At 42.0% G+C, this 24,373-nt stretch overlaps 1 protein-coding gene across 22 annotated transcripts in view; it reads left to right on the top strand.

Annotated features, from left to right (window-relative positions):
- The window catches only part of IQSEC1 (IQ motif and Sec7 domain ArfGEF 1), a 349,048-nt gene that overhangs the window by 264,280 nt on the left and 60,395 nt on the right, over positions 1-24,373 (top strand). For 3 of the 22 annotated variants that reach the window (XM_083796381.1, XM_083796382.1, XM_083796391.1), the window contains exon 1: positions 14,087-14,245. The exons of the other annotated variants lie outside the window; for them this stretch is intronic. In XM_083796381.1, coding sequence (XP_083652507.1) covers positions 14,181-14,245 — 65 coding nt within the window. In that variant the 5' untranslated portion in view covers positions 14,087-14,180. Of the gene's footprint in view, positions 1-14,086; positions 14,246-24,373 lie in introns of those variants that run through there. 22 annotated transcript variants of the gene reach the window in all.

Here is a 24,373-nt window from a genome sequence, read left to right on the forward strand (position 1 = left end):
ATGCAGAAATATATTCTCGAAAACAAAACTATCTATAGAGTCTTCTTTTCTTATTAGCATGTATGTTCTGTGGCTGTAAACAGAAGTGAAACTTGTAGCATCATTACCATTTGGAAGAGAAATTTTATTTCTGATCATCCAGACAGAGCAGCGATGGCATTAAATACAGGGTTCTGCATGGAATACTGTTGTGGTGAGTGCTTGTAATGCGCCTTTTATCTTAAGTATTTGGGGGTTCATTGCTTTACGTATACTTGTTTGTATTAAAGGGAGGGTAAATCTAGATCTGTGAAATGGGCAGTATTTTGTCTGAGCTCTTAAGGTAATATCTTAGGCAAGTTCCATCTGGTTGGCAGTGCAGCCTGAAGGGATCTTAAGTAGCACTGAACGTCACAGTGTGGAAGGCTACTCCTTTCTTTGATGCCAGTGGTACTTGGTCCTTTCAGCTGTTGCAAGCTGCAACTTCCGTTCTACAATCCTAGCGCTATGAAGCACAGTGAGTAAGATGCACAAATAGCAGTGCATATCACCATTTGAATGCTCTCGTCAGACTTAAATACATTTTATATATAAAACATCTCAGTGCTGTATCAATGAAAGATGATGGCATCTTTGAGAAACGGCTACCCAAGAACCATTTGTTTCCCTTCAACTTAAATCTCTGATGAGGTTGGGGAGTCTTGGTGGTTTCATCCCCTGGCTCAACACAATGTTAGCCAGGAGCTTGTGTCGAAATGAGCAATGTCATCTTCTCAGGTTTCTCTGTGTTGGGAAAGACTTCGCAGATGCCATTGGACACTTAAACAAAATCCATTTCAGGGTAAAATCTGAGAGTTTTAGGTTGTCACTCATACTCTTTCTACATCCTTCAGAATGCTTTTTTTTTTTTTTTTTCCTCCTGTGGACTTCAGGAAGAATCCACTTGAAATAGTTCCAGCTTGGATTGTTTGATTATTTCATTCCTTCTGGCTCACAGGAGAGGTCTTAAGACAACAGAAAAAATGGATGCTTTTGAATACTTCGCTGTTACTGAAAGCTAATTTGATCAACAACAAAAAAACAGCAAACACCTTTGTGCTAAAGTATATGTGAAAGTTGCTGAAAGTAACTTTCATTCTTAATGGCCAGAATATGTTTGAAAGTAGACATTTAATATGAAGGAAGTGTAAGGAAACACCACTGACTAAATACCAGGATAGGCTCCGCTGACTTCATAGGCAAGTTCAACACAAAATGAATGACCTCATTTATATCTGGCCCAGGGAAATACATTGTTTTTTCCAATATGAAGAAAGAGAATCATATAAATAAGGTGCATCTTTTCTGACGGTTTAAAGTTAAAGATTTGTCATACATCTAAAAATTGTTATTTCTTGAAACTCATTGTGGTGGTTAACAAAAGACTGCTAGGTGATTTGGAAGAGAAAATATTGAAATGATTGTACAAGGAAGGGACTGATACAGTTTAGAAGCATTAAAATATCTTTGCAATTATTTTTGAAAAGTTTTTCGTAACTATTGACATAAAAACATGGATTTTGTTGTCAGTGCAGAAAGTTATTAAAATAATACAGAGTAGCAAGATAAATTCTGATTTTTTTTCTTTTCCTGTAGGAAGAAAAATGTCATTACTTTAACTCAAGTATGACTGAATTTCTAAAGATGATTTTAAACTGGTTGAGCAATGCTTCACGTTTCAATTAGTTTGCAGTTCATAATTTAAACGAGAGATGGCATAATATCCAAGCTGGTGATGCAATCAAATAAATGCAAAAGGCTTCTAACCTGTCTTTTTGAGCTACAGTAATCTTCATTTTTCTTCTATCTCTAGGAAGACAGAAGTCTGTTCCTACGCTTGAGTACCATTTTTTTTTAGTTGATAACTAAATAAATAAGTGCTTGTCCTCCAATTCTTTCATTCTTTTTGGTAGGGTGACAAACAGGAATAACCGCAGCATTACGGATATATAGAAATAACATGAGGTTACCAGACTATCCACAGGTAAAAGTGGCCACTTTCATCGTATTACACTTATGTACTCCATCAGTTATTTAAAGAGCATGTCAGAAGTCAGGCTGCTAGCTCAGTAGGCTGCTTTTATCTTGGACTTGAGGCCCAAAGCGGTAGTCTGCTCTTAGTGAACATAATGGGGTGTTTTGACAGTACTGAGTGTTATAAATGTCCCTTTGGGATCATAAAGGTGGATTTCAGAGGCATGGTCACTGTACGTTGCTGCTAGGTGATGTTCTCAAACACTGCTGGAGAACCAGGAGTGGCTACGTGGTTTTGCACAATGGCCACAGCCGGTGACGTATCACTTGGGCTCAGGTTTCCACCAGGAGTAAACATTATCCTCGTGTTTGTTCAAGAAGAACCCATCTGCCGAACCTGAAAACAGGTTTTCTAGAAAAGTGTTAGATTTTGTCAGCTCTTTGGTTTCACCTTTTTTGGTTCCCCTGACAATGTGCTGCCGTCTCCTGTGATGAGTATGCATTGTGGCTTTTGCATCTTAAGCTCAGCTTTACATTTGAGTTAGGGTGGGAGTTCAACTCTACAGTCGGTAAAATATTGTTCATATTAGAAATATCTGTGGTCTCTAAATGATTTCCAGCATACGAAATAGTCTATTTCATCCGCATCTGTACTTTGGGCACCCATCAGGCCCATGAGATGGCGAAGCCACAGGCAGGTTTCCACAGAATACCGCTGGCCAGAAGTGGATATCCTTACCCTGCTGCCATTTCCTTGGAGCAGGTCGTGCTCTGCCCTCAGTTACCACTGGGCAATCCCACCCACAAATTAAAATGTTTCTTGTGATTTAGTTTTCAGGATTCTCAACCAACAGATCTTTAAGCATGCTGAGAAAAATTCTACCAGGAGGAAATCTCTCTGGTCAGCTAACTTGAGAGGATACAAAGTGAAAAAATTGCCCATGCTCTTGCAGTCACATATGTGTGTGGGGCTGAGGAGGAGGAATTGCAGAGTCCCTTTGAGTCCAGGGCATTCTTCATTCTTATTAATAAAGGTAACTAACATTGGTATAAACTAGTTCACTGAATAATCTTATGGCAAATGCCAAAGATCATCCGTTTACAACAGCTTCCTCATTCTGTCTTTCATTACTTCAGGGTTGTGTTTATTTGCCAAGTTACTGCAATTTGTAGCATGGGCACATGGAGTAGAGGAAAAAAGGGAGATTTTCCCTCCTTACAGTGACAAATAAAATGAATTTACATTGAAATGACTTCCTGTTTCTAACCGCTGGATTGTTTAGCAGCTTTTCCTGAGACACCTGGGGGTGGTTTTTTATCATAAATCAACTGGCTGCATTTGATATTCTTTGTATGTACCAACTGTTGACTCTACTATGTAATTAATTAGCATAATTGATAACTGCACCATGTAATTAATTAGCAAATGGCTTTTCATTTTCTTTTCGTCTTATTTAGATGAGACTTATTTTATTAAATATTTTCTGTGACAGAGCAAGAAGTCAATCAAAAGTTACAAGTGCCTTCAGTAATGGATTGTACTGTGGAGTACTCCCTTTGTCATGGGCGACAAAAACCCGATTCCCTTTGCTGTGTTGCCTTTTGAAAGCAGTGGTTTAAAATACGCTTTTGCTTACAGTATAGGTCTCTTAATACACACCTGAAAAGTTGTGGGGCAAGTGGCAGCTGGAGTTCTGCGGGAATGTTTCTTGAGACAGGAGGAGAGCTGCTAGCAGGGGAGGCTTCTGGTCAGCCAGCCCTGGCTGGCGTGTGCCATTCACTGAGCTGTGCTACTGGTTTATCTTGGGTAGTCGTTCTTTTGGGACTTTCTTTTTTCTTTATTTATTTTTTAAATTCAAAACAAGGATTGCAGTAAGCAGTAATTTGAGAAGATGAGCACTTAGCATCCTGATATCTCACTGTTGCCTCTGCAGTCAGTGTGCAGCTGTGCCAAAACACAACCCTGTGCAAGGCAAGCTTCAGGAGCTACGCGTGGCCAAAAGGAAACAAAACAGATCCTGCTCATTGGTCAATAAATGTGTACGTGCATTGTCATATGCAAATTGTTTCTTCTGCTGGTATTTTGCTAATCTCGCCTTGCAGAAGGTTCAGGCAAATCTGGTAGGAGCTTTTTAAACAGAGGCCAGTGTCCAGGGGCTGCTTCCTGCACATTCCTGCTGGTCTGATGGCAGGGACACGTGGGGCTGCTCTCACTGTGGCATCACGCGGGGGCTGGCTGCAGGTTAGCTGAGGGAGGAATGGCCTGGTACCTTCAAGAGGAGGAGTGGCTTGCACTGAAGGGTTTTAAAGAGGAATTTTCCTGGTCCCTGTGTTTTCTTAGCACACCAGTATAGGTCAGTGTTAGAAAGAAGGTAGTTTGGAAGTATGTTTTCAGAAACGTGTTTGGAGCTGCGTGTCTGTGATCTATACGGGCATGCTCAGCATGGCAAGCTAAAGGACAGTATTTAAGGAGAAATCTGTGAGAGAACAAGATGGAACAAATATTTTACTCTCTTTATGATTGAATTTATCACTCTGTAGTAATACATAACCCGCCTCTAAATCCCTAATGCACTGCATGTAAAATCGAGCAGCATAATTTCAGTTCGGTATTTTCCAATCATTTCTTTCATCGTCTTTAATAATGCCTAGTAAGGCAATGTAACACTGTCCTGCTCTGACACAGCGTGTCTTCATTTTCAGGTCGGAAAGGTGCATAGCAGGTGTATTTTTTGGTAGAGCTCAGGGCTGGAAGCTGCCCAGGGCAGCTGTTGGGGCTGCAAGCAAAAGCAGACGTCTCAACTCCGTCGTGCCGCTCTGCTCTGCTCAGAGCTTGGGCAGAACAGGCACACTTGTGCTCAGGGCACTGGTGCCATGCCCATCTTCCTGTAGAAGTGACCAGTGTCACCCAGTCTTTTTTTTTCTGAGTTCACCCAAATCCCATAGGGAGGACAGCATAATGTCCTGTGCTACCCTCTGGCTCAGGTGCAGGAAACTGCAGAAGTACTCCTGTTGTAACATCATTTATTAGGCTATTTATTCTGCATTAGTATGGAATGTTTCACTTCTGACGTGTGTGTTTATTGGCTTCTCCTCTATTTTTGCTTATTTACGTCTGGCTCAAAATACTATTTGAAGTATAGCTATAAAGGTTACCATGGGAAGAGTCAATATTTGTTTGCACAATTTACGCTCGGCCTGAACGCTGCTTCCTCCACTCCCTTTCTTGCAGCTGTCCCACATAACAGTTTTTATGGCTACTCAGTCGAGTTCAGGGACTTGAGTCAATTAGTGGAGGCTCGTACTTTGTTACCACACACAGTGGTATTGTCACTGCAACAGCTGTTTCCTAGGTTATGTGTGTGTGTATATACATTTCTATGTATATATTTGTATATATATACGTAGGGTGACCTTAGTACAGTAACTCATTTTGCTGTGCAAGAATTGTTAGTGAAGGTGGTTTTGGTTTGGTTTTTCTTTTTTTCTTTTTTCTTTTTTTTTTCCGTGGTGATCACCCTTTGCCGCATCCTAAATAAAATTGTAAACGTCAGACCTTCAGTGAGCTTTGTGTGAAGGGGCTCTATAGGGCCTGCACAGAGCAGTTTGCAGTATCGGGCTGTGAGCCTAAGAATGTGCAACTGCTGAGAAGTGGCACGTCTGTAAATATTTCTGCATTTTAATTTAGCCTTCCGAGTGATACGGTGCATCTCCGTGGTGACACATTTAAAAGTAGATACATACACTTCCTGAGTTAAAAAATTTTGTATTGCTCAGCGGTGCACTAATGCTGAAGCCTGGAAAATATTTTACTAAAATACTTTTAAATATAACATCAGGCCAGTAATAAGACCTTCCTCTTTAACCTTCTTCTTAATCATTTGCTTAAATAAACAGTCAGTAAAAAAAATGCTTTCTTTACATTAAAATTGGATTTTTGTTCAACTGTTATATATACAAAATATATTTATATATATATAACATAACTAATATATATTTATATCATATACAATCTTATGTTTATATTACATGCTTATATTTATATTAATATATAAAATGTTTATATATGTGTTCTATATGTATAAATAATGCATATATATGTGGGACATTTCAGTGATGCTTGTCATTGTAAATACTGTTTGAAGTTAGTGGTTGCTATCAAAATAATCAACTGTAACACAATCTGAACTTCAAGTAGAAAAAACTCCGTATTTAGAATGTTACTTACAGAAAGACAAGTCGTGGAAAATATGTGCTTCTACATGGTGTGTGCTGTACACATGATTTCTCAATATAGCACATTATACTGAGTCAGATGTCATTAATGCTGGTATAGAAAGACACTCATACGGAACATAAATTAGCAACATCCAGATATTTACTTTAACACTGACTAGTACTTACTTTTGTATACCTTCAGACAGTATTTTTGAGGTTTTTAACTCTTCCACTTTTTTTTTTAAAGCAACACAATTCTGTGTTTCCCAGAATTAGAAAAAAATCATAAAGCCATATTAAAAGTGGTCCTGTATTTTTCTACTTCACTTCAGTGTAGGTACAAAATGCAATGGGCACACACAAGCTCACTCGTCTTACTGAAATTGCAAATCGTTCAAACAAACAAACAAAATAGAACCCATTCAATTCTAAGCAAACAAAACTATGCTTTTCTTGGGGATTGAGAGCTTTTGAGATGATGTTGATGACGTGAAGCATAACTAAGCGTTGTTAATCTCGGCCGTCCATTAAGCCCAAATAAATGCTTTTCACAGAGAGCACATTACTACTGCCATAAAATGAAAGTGGAAAGAACAGGAAGCTGCGGGGAACCTTCTTGTATTGTATATTTATAAAGGATAGCTTGGTATCCACAGGGTGCTTTAAGAGCATTAATATGCTGTGTATTAGCTACCTGGATTGTAGGAATCATCTCGATGTTCTGGTTTTGTCCAGCCTCGTTTAAAGACATTTCAATCAGTGACAAGTTTGCTAACTACTGCCTAGGCTGTGTATGGGGCTTGGTGTCACCCTGTGCCTGTGGGTTCTCCTATGGCTTTTTTTGCAATGGGACTTAGTAATACTAAAATGTCCCAGGTCATAATGTTTCCACTATAGTCTCATTTGGTGATAATACCTGAAGATAAGGAAAAATAGTGAAAGTTTACACCTTAAGTAGGTCTTATTGATACTAATAGCTACTCGATGTGCAACTGCCCTATACAAGTTGAAACATCCAAAATTCACCTGCAGTAACCAGATTTGTTTTAAATGTGTTCATGTCTTGTAGTACACCCACACATGAAAATGTGGCTGCAAGGGGGTGAGGAAGGTGCAGAGGTGAGAACCAGAGCCCGAGGGGAGGCAAACCACTTTCAGTGGTACTGCTGGCTTAATCTGACCGTAAATCTGCACTGTTTCTCCAGTAAAGGAGAATTACTGTAGTCATTTACTATGACTAAATAACAGTCAGGAAAAGGAGCACTTCAGCTGCCTCTCTGTGAGGTCTGTGGTGGTGGAGCACCAGTACATATTCCTTACATCCTGAGTTCCCCATCCCCAAACCGCACAAACCCACTGCCTGCCAGCCTCACTCAGCAGTGGCACCACACACGGAGCCAGCACAATCCTGGGTCTGTGACTTCGTGTTGCTGGAGCTCACCTTCCCATCTCTGCTCAGCTGTGGGAGCTCTGGATTCACCGGAGGACTTGGCACTCCGAGTGAGAAAAACGAAGGAGCCTATCGCACGTGTGGAGACAAAGGACTATTAGAGGTGTAAGGGTGTTGACAGACTTGTAAATTGCAGTCACCTTCTACTCGCAGTACAGAGTCCTGCCTTTATTGCCCCTAAGAATGCAGACCAAAGGTTTTCTTCTCCCTTTTACTGTGTTTTGATATACAATTCCTGGCAATAATAGAGTGACCTTCTTAGCTTACAGATGAATTCCGTTCCAGAGGGGCTTTCTGGCTCCTTGTCAGTCTGTACTTTCTTTGGGGGATTTCCAGGCATCTGCTATTCTTCTCTCCATGGATTTGTATGAAGAAAGTGTTTTCTCTTGAAGACCGCCGCTCACTGTTGGTTCACTAGAGTGCAGCTTCTCCTTCTCAGGTACAGCTCCACTGCTGGGTGAGTCATGGCAGCATCGAGGACTGCTGCAGGTCTCTGGGTTAATTATTTTTTTGAAAGGGAGGTTGCATGGAATTCCCACACAAAAAATTATCATTCCACATGCCTACAGATCTGTCAAAATAAATGTTTAAAAGCTTGACAGCATTATAATGAAATATAATTATCTAATAACTGATGAAGTTTTTGGAACACCAGAAGCACGTCTTGCTGTGAGTAGCACTAAGGGTAGCATAGGCAGAATGAGTGACATTAAAAGATCTTCTCAGAAGCAGCATGATCGGTTTTCCATAGTTCTTTGAAATTTCTAAACACTGTACTTAGATAAAAATTCTGCCTAATATTATTTCTTCCGATGTTGTGCGTGTGGATGTAATCAGTCACTGTTGTAGTGCACCTAATAATATCATTTACAATAGCATTCCACACAAGGGAGGGTTTGTAGGATCAGCTTCTGTCACAGAGGGACAAAATCAGGTCAGACTATTGACAGCAGAGAATTTTGAGTCAGGAATCCTGGCTTTGGACTAATGGTGTGACTGTGATGTAATCCTCTTTATGCTTTGCTTTTCTCATCTCTGAGATTTTGTATGTTTTACAACTTGCTGTAGCTTACTGGGTTTTCTGGTTTGCATGCTTCTCCACTGGATGAATTAGTGTATCTTAGTGTTTTGTAACAATTTTAGCACTGTGTAAATTGCTTTTTTCTTCCAAAATTATGACTCTTATTCAAATCTAACCAGAGCTAAAGACCCTGCAGACCCCAGACTTTCACCAGTAGGATTTCTTTTGAGGGGTGAAAAACAGATCATTGTTTTCCCCCTCTCCAAAGCTAAGTATTGTGTTTTATGGAACAGGATAAAGAAGCTGAATATGTAGATCCATTTCATTTTTAGTTCTCCCAGAACTAAAAGGTGACAGTTATTCTAATTCTCTTCTGTTGTGCTTTATGCTTTTTGTGCTTCAGTATTCCCATCATTCACCTAGGGATAATACTATTTTATATTTTCTAAAGGTGTGGTGTGGTTTTTTTGAGACGTGTAGTAGAAAAGTACAGTTTCCAGTCTACAGCCTCTTGAAGTCAGTGAAGATTTCCATCGCCTTAAATAGGCTTTGGGTCTGTCCTTAGAAGAGCAAAGCAACTACAAAGACTCATTGTTTTGCCTGCTCCATGGCAACCGACACCATAAAGCCTTTTCCCAGATGTGTTTATTTAAAGGCCTTTTAAGTTCAGTTAAAAATGAAGTTGCAGTTATTGTTTTAATGCTAATTTTTGTATATCAGCACTAAAAAAATAGTAAGTGAACTAGGACACAGCCATAGGAAATGAGGGGGCTTACATGAGAAAAGATGAAATCAATTTGGAGGATACAAAACTAGGATAAATAGAGTAAAGTGTTAGCTCTTAGAGAATTACTTGGCATATTTGAGAATTTCTATGCAATTCCAGGTCATGAGGGAAAATTATCACAGTATGCTATGTTTATACAGTATAAGAATCAATTATGTTTATTGATAATTTTCATCATGCACTGTAAGTGAACATTGTGAAAAAACATTGTACTGTACATTCTCAGAACCAATATATCCCCATATTTTTTAAAGAACAGTTTGTTTTCCTTAAGTGTACAGGTAACTGTGGAGGGATGGAGGGTAAGAAAAGCCAAGAATACATCGGAGGGTCGGGGGGGGGGGTGTCTTTATGTGTTAGCATATTTTTTTTCAAGTGATGAATCGGATTAGGATCCACCAAAAGCCCACTGAGCGAGGAGTGAGGTAATTTGGCCTGTGTATGCATTTTATTGTCTGAGGCTCCATGGTTGTATTTATACTCTGTAGTATACAGACAACCCTAGTTTCTTCCTCTTTTTTTTTTTTTTTCTTCCTGGTAGCACTTTGCTTTTACTCAAACAAAATGCAAGATAAATACCCATTTCAGCCTTTTAGATCTTGGAAATAATGGTGTATTAAATGTGATTAAGATGGGAATTACCCTTAAGCAGGGTCATAATTACTGTAGATTTAGATGACATGTTATACAAATTGCTGTGTGCTCATAATTACAAATTGAGTTTGTTGCACTCTGGGGGTTTATAAACTTTATCTTAGCTATTAACACATTAAATAACTGTGATTTATGTAAATTACTGGATATACCAAAATTTCAGTGTTGTGCTTAATTTAAGGTTTAATTATGTTTCTGTATTAGAAATAAAATACAGTTAGCTTTAGCAAGGAAAATTGAATAGTCTAACATTCACTACTGAGGTGTTAAATGCCTTAATAATGGTAGCAAAACTGGAGCTGCCTCCGTGAGTTTGTCATTAGTATTTACTGGTCACACTGGCCAAAAAACAGGGTGAATGAACCAGTTGTCAATAGTAAGCCCTTCCTGAGGCCAGCCAGCCTGCTTGCTTCATAGCTATTTACCTCTAAATTCTGGCCTGATCTAGCAAGTATGAGTTCATAGTGTGAATCTTGATTTACTTCCTCTTACACAGATTTTCTAGTTCCTTAATTTCTTCTTAAGTCAGACAAATCTTTTTTTTTTTTTATTTTTTTTTTAATGAAGCAAAGATAAGTTTGTGTTGTACTGCTAGTTGTGCTCCAACAATATGCCAGGAATAAGAATGCTAAGGTATGAAAACTTACTTTCCTGTCTCCTTACTCTGCTCTGCGTAGTTGTACAGTGCCTTGGTGGCAGCTCTAATGCCAGCTAGATGGCAGCTGGCGAACAACAGAGTATACAGCCTCTATCAGTCACATTGGTTCTGCCAAAGCTTCCTACAAAGTGCAGATAAGTGGTATAGACGTTAGCATGAGCTCTGCATTGTTAGATTCTCTCCTGGCCCCCCTCTTCTGAAACATCACCTCTGTATGTTTGGCACAGAGCAGAAGCACCCCACCTATATAGTCAGGATAGCAAAAATATGTAGCCGTGTACCACCAGAAAATTGTCCTAAAAGTCAAGCCTACCTGTCTATGAAAAATCACAACCTGCCTGTTACCTGCTGGATTACACGCTGTGGATTGTGGTTCAGCAAAGATGGATGTCGGATGCTTAAACATAAACAAAAAATCCCTTGCAAAATAGTTGCATCGGGCTGCCTTACCTCTGAAACCACAATGCCATCTGCATAGTGCATCAATAATTTGTTTTTCTGTGTTTAATTTCCCTTGTTGGAATACATGTGAGATCTTGAATATGTAGATGATTTTGGTATTTAATCTCTGCTTCAGGTTGTAAGGACTCTTACTGAAAACAAGAAGTAATTTAATGCAAATGTTGCAGGAAATTTGGGGTTATTGAAATTGAGGGTGGGGGAAGCTATAACAATTATCCATGTAATATTTGAAATGGGGTATGTTAGTGTTGATTGGCTGCTTGCTTATCTAGCACCTTTGTATCAGTAGAAGGAAGATTCTATTTGGAAGAGGTTGAGCAGAATCCTCAGAAAATTCTGTGACTGCTTTTGAGGCCAGAGTGTCTCAGCTTCCCTTTCCAGTATATATCCTCCTTCACAGCCTACGCTCAGACTGGCTGCATTGGGTTACTTCTCTGGAAACCAGTTTCCATTTAGCAGTTGGCTTGGGGACTGCTTATGTCTGTTTTGGATTTGTCTCTGTTTACAAGTAGAGACGAAGCTTGTTGCAGGAGGGCGTTGAGTCAGGACGAGAAAAAAGCGGAATTGTTGCAGTGTCTGTCTACCCCAGAACGTCAAAGACTTCTCTAGTGAAGAGACTAAGAGACCGCCTGGATAAGTATTAGATGTTGAAAGCCTGCGCTGCAGTGTAAATAGTCTCTGGTTATAGACTTGCAGGAACACTACTATCAAAACAGTTAGTATAGGTGTGCCCTTCCTTAAAATATTTGAGTTTCACTGAAAGCTGGTTAAAGCCAGGTTTATTGGAATCCATGCCTAATGCTCTCTTTAGGAAACTATGCAAAATGCACATTCAATCCAAAGGTTTAACTACGTTTAGGTACAGTTGTTTTGATTCTTTTATCATCCAGACAGATGTGATCAGTTCTCATGATATGTGTTGTAAATAAGGGGTTATGTTGTATACACAGTACAAGGTACAGCTTAGCCTTTTAATCTGCTCTTTCTTGTGCCTGATTTGTTGAGCTACATTTTTAGTTTCTGACTAAACTGAGTTTTCCCAAACTACAGAGATCAGGCAGTATTTGTGCTGGAATATTTTCATTCCTAAAAAGTATAGTGCAAATTGCTCTCTTCCTCCAAAAACTTCAGTAAATACTGTGCAAACGATTATGAATGAAGCTTTTAGAAGTAAACTCACTGACATCCCCTGCCGCCGTGCCCTCCCTCCCCCCCCCCCCCCAAAAAAAAACCCAAAACTCCAAAACCAAAGAGCACCAACCCTGCAAGAATGGTTCTTGTTTTCCTAATGAGCTTCCGGTTCTCCAGTACTCTGGCATCTAAAGAAGACAAGGAGTGGCTGTGGTTAGCTTGCCCAGCTTACATAGACATGATGCTTATTTTGATGATGGGAAACTTAATTTGGAAAGCAAGTTGTTTTGACGGTTCTATGAAATGTTTTCACAGGAAACCCAAAACTTAAAACTTGTCTTTCTTTCTTGTGTTATTACAGGATATTAATCACATGGGCCTTACTATTTTTTGAAACACTCGTTTCTTTGTACCTGTGGGTAGCAGTATTTATCTACTGGCTTTATGGTGCATTTTCAGCTGTTTCTTTTGACCTGAAAAACTAAAAATGCTTTGGGAGTAGTCTTTGTAAGTTTTGAAGAGCAAGTACTCTTCAAAATTATTTGTGGTGGAGATCAGCAGAGGAGCTCAGTGTTTTGAATGGGAGCAGGCAGCTGGTAGGTGATGTTCCCTGGGAGCAACGAGCCCTGGAACTGGCTGACTCCTTAGCGCCCAGAGCCTGAGTTAACCTTCCAGGTACACTGCAAACCCTCTCTTTTCCAGGCCTTGAGGGAGGAAGGCTTGGAAAACATCATAAAGCATAAGCATTTTTGATAAAAACATGTAAAATATTATTATGTGAGAGAAATTTATATAATTTGTGTTCTCATTTTTGCAGAACTGTGGTTTCTACTGAAGAGGTGTGTATAAATTAAAATGCATTTTACAGTATTGTAGGAGATAAGATGGTTTTCATTTATGAATTACTGAGTTTAATTAACTCTGCTTAGACTTTATTTCTTGCAATACTTTAATTACTGCAGGGTGAATCTGCTTCAGAAAAAAAATAGAAGGGATCTGTCAAATACAGTGATTATGAAATACATATATATATTGTGTGTGTGTGTGTGCGTGATTGTAGCGAGGAGTTAGTGCCTGCCAGAACTTGCTTTACCACTGAGCTACGAGTTTTTGGAGGTAGTGGAAGTTTCCTTCCATTCCCACTTAGAAATGCTGAGGACATGATACAGCAAAATCGAGAAGCTTTCTGGGTCAGGATTCAGTGAAACGGCCAAGGATAATAAGACCTGAAAATCTTTTTTGAATTATTCATTTTTATCGAAAAACCTGGTTCTGATAGATCTATTTTTTCTTGTAATAAATCAACCTCTCCTCACAGAATGGTTGTTCTCCTGTCACCCGGCCTCCACAGCACTTGGTGTACTGTTATCTTTGGTACGTGCTTCACAGGATGGATTCACTTTTTGCCTTGTAATTGAGAACCTCAACCCATCCCATCGCAGCGCGACGCAGAACAGAAAGTTTTATTGAAAGGAAGCAGGATTCGGACTGTTACGAAGTGGAGACGGTGTCTGAATGCTTGTGATGTCGACAGCACCGCCCCGTTTCCTTGCCCAGGCAAGGGGACACGCGGCGGGACGTTTGCCACCGTGAGGCGAGTGACTGAGGCGGGAAGCGCGCGCCCGTTGGCGCCCCGCGTTCCCCGGGAAACCGCCCCGTGAGCGCGTGCGCGCGGGCCGCCGTGCACGCGCATCCCCCCCACGCCGCGCGCGGCCGCTGAGGGGAGCGGGCGGGGGCGGGGCGGGGCGGGCGGCGGGGCGGCTATGGTGGCGGTGCCCGGCTCCCCGCCCGGCACTCCGGCCCGGCCATGTGGTGCCTGCACTGCAGCTCCGAGAGGACCCAGTCGCTGCTGGAGCTGGAGCTTGACAGCTGGTGAGCCGCCGGGCGTGGGGCCGGGGGGTGTGGGGGGCGTCCTGTCACACAAAGGGCTGCTCCCGCCCGCCGCCGGGCCGGGCCCCGCCGGGGCCGCCTCAGGGGCTCGGTGCCCGGTGCCGGGGCTGCCGCGGCTCGGCTCGGCTCGGCGGGGGGGAACGGGTCCAAAGGCCGCCAAAGCCGGCGTCCCGAAGAACTGGCGCAAGAAGAGCAGGCGGCTGGTCTCTCATGTCCGTGTGCACGTACCCCGTGTTGTTGTGCCATTAACTGTTTAATTAACGCGTCCAAAGCACAGGGCTGCAGGACGCTGCTGCGAGCCGCCTGAAAACCAAACACACGAATTCTTTTCGTGCGCAGGTTGTGGGAGACTGGAATAGTTACCCTGGCAAGTGCGCTGGCAAAATAAATAAATTTATCCCTGCGGAAACCAGGAAAGTTTATTCAAAAAAAAAAAAAAAGGCATGATATTCTGAGGTGACTGCCTGTTAGAGAAGTATGCAATTTAAATAAAGATGGGCACTCGAAAACTGCGTGAGTGCCTATGTGGAAAACTATAAAAGGAGGAAGTGTCTACGTTCGGTATAACTGCATGTGACTGCAGAAGTGTCTTTCCTGTAAAAGAAAGGAAAATGGTTTTTGATAAGAAAAATGCTTTATGGTACAGTTTACAGTCATATGTTTGAGCTCATTTTATCCCTAAGGAACATAACAAAGTCGAGTTGGTAAGTTTCCTGTGTTGAGTCGGTACTATTTGCATAAAGGAGGTTACATTTGCATGGCTTGCTACATACCGTAATTCATAAATGTTACTGTAGTTACACACTGCCTGTATTCACACAGTTACGTTTTGCCATTCAATGATGCTTCAGTCTTTTCTTCTCCATTTGCGCATTGCTCTGCACTTCCTTTCAGTTAAACTTGATTATTCTGCCTGATCTGTTAACAGAGGAATCGCTGAGTACTGAGTTTGGATGGCTGCATTTAACCATGTCTATCCTTGCAAGAGATACATTGAATTCTACGTTTATATGAAGGGTATCTATACAGTGCTTTTGGGGAACTTTAGTCCTGCCAGATAAAATGACCTATTTCTCATTTTACTTCTGCTTTTGTACCAGATTCGTTTTGTTGTTGTGATCTCCTGTTCTAGCTGCTGAAATTGCAGCCATTGAGGGTACTGGTATGTGGTAGTCAGCTGTTTTTTTCTATCAGTTGAACAGGCAGCCCAGTCAGTGTCACGGCTACATGTGTAAATTCAGCTATCATCCTTTTTTTTCCTATTTCTACTAATCTGAAACAATCAAAGATACTAATTGTAATACCAGAGTTGGAGTTAACCAGTGAAAGTTACAGCACTCAGTTGTGTCAACAGCTCATAGCTGTCTCTTTGCCCCTTTAGCAGCTTTCTGGAAGCTCTGTTAATAAACAATTTGCAATTCCAATCCTTTGAATAATTTGCACTTTTCAGGTAAGGATGCACAAGGAGTTCCGTTTTTCACCTGAAAAGTGCAAATGCCAAGTGGACCAGTAACCGGTTTGTTGCTCTCCTTGCAAATCTGCGTGGGGAGGTGCAGGGCACTGAGGCAGAGCTGCAGCTGGGCCCTGCTCTGCTGGACAAGGCAGGCGCTGGCAGCTGGATTGCACCTCGTGGGCGCTGGGAAGAGACATCTTGGGCCAGGTGGCCCCATGACCTTGCGCGTTTTTTTTCTCACCCTGTGACCATTTCATACTTGCAACATGCAAATTCTCTGAAGAGAATTACGTTTCTGTTTGTGTGGCTACAAAAGGTATTCCCCCAGGTATTTAGTCTTCACGAGAATAATCTTCCATCACCTCTGGGCTGGGATTGTTTCACACGCTTGAGGATGTTTGGGTTGGCTGCTAGGACTTTGGGAGGAACAACAGCCTCGAAACGTAGTTTTTCTTTATATTGATCATTCTTTCTCCCAGACAGAAAGATGGCAATTCAGGGACCAAACTTTCTGAAGAGGAAGATCTCATAATTGTGTAGCGGCTTAGCACACTTGCTTAGTTACTCTATTTATGCTTACAAACTGCGTGTGCCTTGAACACCAGTAAGAAGTAGCTGAGGTACAGAGGCTGCCTAATAGTAGCCCGTCCCCTGTTGGCGGATGCAAGGTGCCATCCTGGACCAAAACCAGCATTGGCTCCAGTTGTGGAGGCGTGCTACCTGTATACATGTAGGTATTTAACATTTCCTCACTTACTTCACTTGTGCTTCTTGACGTTGAACACCACTCATACTCAGGAGTCAGGCAGCTCGAGCAGACCACTGGGACACAGGGTGCTAGAAGTGGGGGGGTGCTGCTTTGCTAGTGAAGCACATTCCCTTACATGCTGTGCGGTGTTCCACCTGAAATTCAAGACACTGTAGTCTTAACTTCAGAGCCTCATCTGTGTGACTTCCAATGAGTAAAACTGGATTTAGCCTGATATCAGCGCAGCTTTGTTTTGGAAATATTAATGTCGTAAAGCTGTCCTGGAAATTATCCACTACATCTTCCTAGTCTCAAGACCCAGACAAATGCACTTTGCTGTAAGCCCACACAGCTCCTGGTTTCTACCTGTTTCTGACAGGAGCAAAGGAGTGGTTCAAGCTAACCTGTGGTTCTTTCTACCCTGACCGTTCTCCTTGTATTCAGAAAAACTGTGAAGGACCACAACTGAAGGAGGAAAAAATCCAGTTGGAAGCCAGTCACTAGTGGAGTCCCCCAGGGCTCAGTACTGGGGCCAGTTCTCTTTAATATCTTTATCGATGATCTGGATGAGGGGATTGAGTGCACCCTCAGTAAGTTTGCAGACGACACCAAGGTAGGTGCGTGTGTCGATCTGCTCGAGGGCAGGAAGGCTCTGCAGGAGGATCTGGATAGGCTGGACCGATGGGCTGAGGTCAACTATATGAAGTTCAACGAGGCCAAGTGCCGGGTCCTGCACCTGGGGAGTAACAACCCCAAGCAGCTCTACAGGCTGGGAGATGAGTGGTTGGAAAGCTGCCTGGCCGAGAAGGACCTGGGAGTACTGGTTGATAGTCGGCTGAATATGAGCCAGCATCCTGGCTTGTATAAGAAGCAGCGCGGCCAGCAGGTCTAGGGAAGTGATTGTCCCCCTGTACTTGGCTCTGGTGAGGCCGCACCTCGAGTACTGTGTTCAGTTTTGGGCCCCTCGCTACAAGAAGGACATGGAGGTGCTCGAGAGAGTCCAGAGAAGCGCAACGAAGCTGGTGAGGGGTCTGGAGAACAAGTCTTACGAGGAGCGGCTGAGGGAGCTGGAATCGTTCAGCCTGGAGAAGAGGAGGCTCAGGGACGACCTTGTTGCTCTCTACAGGTACCTTAAAGGAGGCTGTAGCGAGGTGGTGGTTGGTCTGTTCTCCCACGTGCCTGGTGACAACAGGACGAGGGGGAATGGGCGAAAGTTGCGCCAGGGGAGGTTTAGGTTGGATGTTAGGAAGAAGTTCTTTACTGAAAGGGTTGTTAGGCATTGGAATGGGCTGCCCAGGGAGGTGGTTGAGTCACCATCCCTGGAGGTCTTTAAAAGATGTTTAGATGTTGAGCTTAGTGATATGGTTTAGTGGAGGACTTGTTAGTGTTAGGTCAGAGGTTGGACTCGGTGATCTTGGAGGTCTCTTCCAACCTAGACGATTCTGTGATTATGGCGCATGGACATAGGTTGGCTGGGTTGTTGTGCCTCTTGTGCCTCTTTGTTGCAAGGATTTACCATCACTTATGAAGGGTGCTGTAAGAGGGTGATTTTCTTCCTATTTCAGCATTTGTGTAATTGGTTTTCCAAAAGAGTCAATGGGAATATTGTTATTAATTTCAGAGCCAGGCATATTTTAATCACAGTAGCTGTCAATCAGTTATTGCTTTTTATGTTTATTTAATAACAGAACTGCAGGAGATCTCAGAAGCTATATTCAGGATGGAGCCCTGATTACGCTACTTCTTACATGAAATAGATGGGCCCTTAACCCAGCTATTGCCTGCTCAACAGAACAGCTGAAATTCTGGACAGATGAATCTTGGGTTTGGGGTGAAAGTGTGTGCTGGTGTCGTTGTTAAGTGCTTTGGTTAGATTTCATTTATGTTTAAGTCGAGCACGGGCCACAAGCTGAATTCATATTCCCAATTCTGCCTCTCTTTTTCTGCTATCTAACGGGACAGTGTAGTTATAGGAGCAGAATCAGGCCCTGGATTTTAAAGTTCAGTTTTTCAGCATCCTGGATATTACCATTTTATGCCAAAACTTATGTAAATACACGTTTGTTTAATTCACACTTTTTTCCCCCATAAAATAATTACCAACTGCGGGCTTTTAGCACCACTTATTAACCAAAATCATTTTAGTTATATAACTATAAGCTTTCTTGCATCTTGCAGGATTTCCTTTAAATTTTATTTGGGGTAAGGACAATTGTAATTAGGGTACAGACAGAGTTGGCAAGTTTACTGCGCTGCTGTGATTTGACTCCAGGTTTCCAGAGAAGAACAGATGCTGCTTTAATCCACTGCAGCACAAAGCCCTAGTATTACGTTAAAGAGCACTGTAAATTTAGCTAAATAAATCTTCTTTTGCTTCCTTATAATAGACAAAAGGCTACAAACATTTTCTTAAAATTATCATGAATAATTGTAGAATATAATACTGTAAATTGTTATTAATAAAAATAAAGTAAAAAGGCCAGGCTTTGGTATGATAAAAAAATCATACCCTTTTATCTCAGTGGGAGAAGCAGAAAATTGGAATGGCTGGCTTTGGTAGCCTTTAGTACAGGAAATTGATGTAGTATATCTGGTAATCAGATTCTTTCAGTAGCTCAGTGTCATCTGAGTTTAACTTCTGTATAAAGACCAAGGGCCCCATTGCCTTGTACAAACACAAACAAAATGCAACAGTTACATTTGGTTTCCTTTTACTCAAGTGGCTACTTGTAGTGAATAGAAAAGGAATCCCAAAATTATTAATCTTGTTTGGGGGGGGCGGGACGGGAATTGCATTGTTTAGTCCCAAACATTTCAGTTGTCCTTAAGATCTGCCAGATTAACAAGGGTGGACATGTCATGATTTTCAATGTTTTGGTAAGAACAGAGAGAAAGAAAACTAACTTCCTTCTGTTTGTTGCTATATGCGTGACCTCCCTGTCATCTTTTTGGAGTGTAAAAGAAAGGAAGACACAAACTCGATGCGTTTTCTGTTACAGGGTGTATGTACAGCCAGTCATAAAATCCTAAAAAGGGAAAGTTTGACTTTCATTTAATTTTCATTCCAAGCCTTCATGGTAGACCTGACCAAACTAAACCTCAGATCACATGAGGAGTTTAAATACAGCAGCGGCTGTGGGCACTGTAGCGTAGCCATCCCTGTGTTGGTCTGTATGTAACTTGAGTTCGGTGTATTCTTTTCACTGTAGCCTACAGCCATACTGATTTCTAGTTGTAATCCTGTCAGTTTTCATGAGTCGAGGCAGGGGCAGGCTGTGTTGGTACTCCCACAGAACTCAGGATAAATCTTTAGGAAGGAACGGATGATTTAGTTGGAAGCACCCCTGCCTTTGGAGATACTCCCCAAGACAGCATTTCCCCTCATCGCTTGGGGAGGTTGTGCTGAGGAAGTCATCATTCAAGTGAGATGGACGGCGGTGTTCCTGATCAGCTGCAGCTCCGCGAGGTCTGACAGTATTTTAACAGAACAGCCTGTGTAAGACCCGGGCTCTCTGGTCATGTTTCAGCTTAATTATAGCTTTTCTCTTAACCTAAATTCTCTCTGCGCTCTCAATTGGGAATAAAAATTATCTTTATTTTTCTTTCTTACGTGGTTCTGCTTTATTGCAATGTGTGGTTAAACAGCTGCTTTATTTCCATTCTAGAGGTGTCTGGGGTGATTCTCATGCTTTGAAGCTAACGACATTTCACAGGGCGTTAAATTTTAGGTAATGTTTTCAGCTGTTCTTAGGTTCTCAAAGACAGTTCATTACTGCTGTTTATATATTCTTTTGCTTTGTGAAACTTGTTTCGGAGATAATCAGAGCTGTGAAGTATTGACTGGAAGCTGTTTTGAAGAAGGAGCTGATTCTAATGCCTCAGCTTTGGGGAGAATGAGGAGTCACAGCCTAGCAGTTTCCTGTTTGTAACACTGTTAATCCTTAGTGAAACAGGAGAGGATTGTCCAGCATTTATTGGAAATTGTCCCAAATGGTAACAACTTGTTGTCTTGGAATCTTTTGTTATTAAAAACATGATCAAGATGGTTTTGAGTAGGTTCACCTAGAAGAAAAGTAGTAGTTCAGGTTTTCCTGGGCCGCCACAGTGCAGCATGTTGCACAAGATCATTTCTGACCATCTGTGGTAGACACTTTCAAAATCTGTGTTTGCAAAGAGCCCGTTGTATGATATTCCATTCTTCATGCACCAAAAGAAGCATGACCAGGTCGAGGGAGGCGATTCTCCCCCTCTGCTCTGATCTTGTGAGACCCCACCTGGAGCCCTGCGTTCAGCTCTGGGGCCCCAGCACCAGAAGGACGTGGACCTGTTGCAGTGAGCCCAGAGGAGGCAACGAGGATGCTCAGAGGGCTGGAGCACCCCTCGTATGGAGAGTGCCTTGAGGGAGCTGGGGTTGTTCAGCCTGGAAAAGAGAAGGCTCCAGGGAGACCTTATAGCAGCCTTCCAGTGCCTAAAGGGGGGGGCTACAGGAAAGCTGGGGAGGGACTCTCTGTCAGGGGGTGCAGTGATAGGATTAAGGGGTAATGGCTTTAAACTAGAAGAAGGTAGGTTTAGGTCAGACACAAGAAGGAAATTCTTCACTCTGAGACTGGCGGGGCCCTGGCCCGGGCAGCCCAGAGGAGCTGTGGCTGCCCCATCCCTGGCAGTGCCCAAGGCCAGGCTGGATGGGGCTGGGGGCAGCCTGGGCTGGTGGGAGGTGTCCCTGCCCATGGCAGGGGGTGGAGCTGGGTGGGCTTTAGGTCCCTTCCAACCCAAACCTTTCTGTGATTCTGTGATTTTTGGTTCACAAGGTGGTGACCCTTGTTTTCAGGAACCAGGCTTTTACCCTTGTCCTAAAAGACCATTTTCTCTTATGGAATGATCTGTGGATCACATCATGGTAAAAGAGCATGCAAATTCTAAGAATGATCCGAGTTGCGTGTTTCAGACCCCGTGTTCTTTTGTGGTTGCTCAGCCTCCCGTGGCAGCCACGGCCGGTTGCACCGGCAGGAGTCCGCGCAGGGCGCCGGCAGTCTGAGCCACAGAGCTGTGCTGGGCACGCGTGGGCTGCACCCAAATGGAGCTGCTGCGCTTCGTTCAACCTGGCGACTACCCCCGTTCTGTAAATGTGCAGGAGGTCTTCTATTTGTCAGTAGCAAATAAAGTTAGTTAGAGCAGATTTTAAAATGTGATAATGGATAGGCTTTGTAGGGAAAATGTTCTTGGCTTATAGTAAGCTTTGAAATAGCACCTATGGGATCCCAAGACAGGAATTGCTACAGTGTTGTGTTTTTTTTTTTGTGGTCAGTGACATGGGTCAGAAGCCCTGCTGAAAGCCTCCATTTATTTAATTCCTCACTGACAGTGAAAGAACTATCAAATGTATGGAGTCAGCATAATGGAGAGGAAATGTAAAAGGAAGGAAGTTTGTGAATGAGAAGAAGCATGTCAGCTCTTTAGCTGATTTAGAGGCTGTAGGTATCTGATGTCTCATTTGTCCTGAGAGTAAAGATTTGAACGTGGTAAGATTCAGCATATCTTTCAGGGCATGTCGGCGAGTACCTTCTGTGTTTGGACACGTTGTCTTGAATCTAAGTAACAGCTAAAAAGTTTTCTTTTCCATCAAACTCCGTCCTTCAAACAGAAGTGCTCTTACCATTTTGTTTCCCTAAATGTTAAGTTCTGTACGCTTTGATATAAATGTAGGGTGTGTTGCAAGGGAAAAGAATCTCACTTCTGTGAGGATGCCTGTGATTAAAGCCTGGTTAGCAGTGATTCTGTTCGAGTGAGTTGCAGTTCAGGCTTCTTCCACTGTGTGCAGAAAGCTCAAGGGCAGTTCCTGTTCTCACTGGTCTGTAGCAAAACTCTGAACTTCGCTGGAAATGGGCAAAAGGCTTCTATGTTCTCCTTTATCCATTTTGTTTCCTACCTGCTGAGAGTTTCTCATGCCTGTATGCATTTATGCATGTTGAAATTACTTTGTTTTCCATTAGAGAAAGCTAGTACATTTTTTGTCTTTTTTTGTTTGTTTTTGCTCAGACTTGGCACAAGGTAGTTGGCACTCCAAGTACAGGCTTTGTGCAGCGTTTAAAACTGGACGATACAATTAGGTTGTTAAATCGGTAAGAGTTCTTTGTCTGGTCTGACTGTTAACAGTCTGCCCTCCTTTTGGATTTGGATTGGCTTCTGTAAGTACTTTGCTTTCGTAACCTCATGAGGTTTATCTGTAACTCCAGGGAGAAGTCAGCCACTGGGAGTTGTGTGTACTGTACCTTATTTTTAATCATCTCAACTAGCAAAGGGGTAAAACCTTAAAATAAGTCAAATAATAGGCTTTATCAAGTGTATTTGATCTAAGATGAGAATATAGTTTTGTTCTAGGTATGAAACTTCAATGCCTGAAAGTTTTCATTACTCAGTAAATAGGATTTCATTAAGGATCTTTAATTCACATGTATATGATAAACATATTCTTTCCCATCTTGTAGACTATTAACCACCAAGGCCTGAATGGGCAGAGAAAACTAGTATTTAGTTTCGTACGGAACTGAATTGCTAGCGAGATGATTTCTCAGCGGTGTCATTCAGCATCACCTCTTCCTCTGGCTGGCTTGACACAACAGCTGAAGCCACAACAGAGGTGAAAGATGAGGATGGCTGGTGTATGTCGCCAAGGATTTTTGTATTGTATCAAATGCTGCTTCAGCTGTGCATGCAAATCAGGTTTTTCTCAGCTGCAGAAACTAAATCTTTCCCTTTAAAATTAGCATTGTATGAAGGTCATGTCATGATATTATAAATGGTAAATGTGCTCTAATATCTTACTCTCCTAAAGGCATGTCATATGTAGCATGTGTGGTGAATGAGAGGATTCAAGGTGCTGAATGATATATCTGAACAAATAGTAAGTAGCTGAGGTCAAATTCGAGCAGTTACATTGAGAAACTCCACAGATTTATAAAGCTTCTCCTATTTGTAGGAGTTTGCGTAGGAGAAACAAGACAAAGCCTGTAGTAGTAGGTTGACCTTTGCAGATTTAGATCTCTTTGAAGCATATGTGATATTGTATAATGTTTTATGTTGACACTCAAAGAAGAGCAGCTGACAATAAAGACAAACCTCTAAAAAAATTTAAAAATTGTGGTGATAAATTTAAGAACTCTTCCTGCCACAAGCCTCAAAATATTGCTGTAGTCTTTTTTTAATGTTACTTTGTCCATTTTTTTTTTTAGTTTAAAGTATGGAGTATGGTCACTGCTAAATAAATGTGTTGTGCGATGATTAACACGGCTTAGCAGAGAACGGCATTCTCTATCTTTCCCTGAGATAGAAGGTAACTTTTGTAGCCTGTATTCAAGTTCCGTTGATGCTGTCAGGCTCCTTTGCTACTTTCCAGCTGCTAATTAATGAAAAAATACATCTTTGCCTTTAGCAGATCCGCTTCGTAAGGCATTAAGTGGGTACTGGGAGAGGGGCTTGCTTTGCGTTGGTTTGGTTTTCACCCTTCTGTAGTAGATACTTATGTGTGCTAGCCAACATGCTGCCACCGTTTGACTTAGACAAAGGTGATATGCGAGGTATTTAACCTTCCTTCTCCTCCCTGGAAGCTGAAGATAATCTCAAGTAAGCTCTTTTCAAACGTGTATTCTTAGTTCTTAAATCTGTTATGAAGAAGTAGGGTAAATTTTTGTTTGGCTCTCTTTTCATCTTGCTTGTGTGCGTCTCTGCTACAGAAGAAAGCGTGCATTAATTCCTACATTCTGTTCAGAAAGGAGAAAATCATACCTCGTCGTTCTTCCCCTGCTCTCTGCTACTGCTAGTAGCATATAAGATTATGGGTCAAAGTGTCTTCTAAAAAAATAAGAAATAAACACCTTTTATGGGCTTATCTAATGAGTGTCGGTAGCGTCCA

Source organism: Anser anser, assembly GCF_964211835.1.
Source record: "Anser anser genome assembly, chromosome: 12".
Lineage (NCBI taxonomy): Eukaryota > Metazoa > Chordata > Aves > Anseriformes > Anatidae > Anser > Anser anser.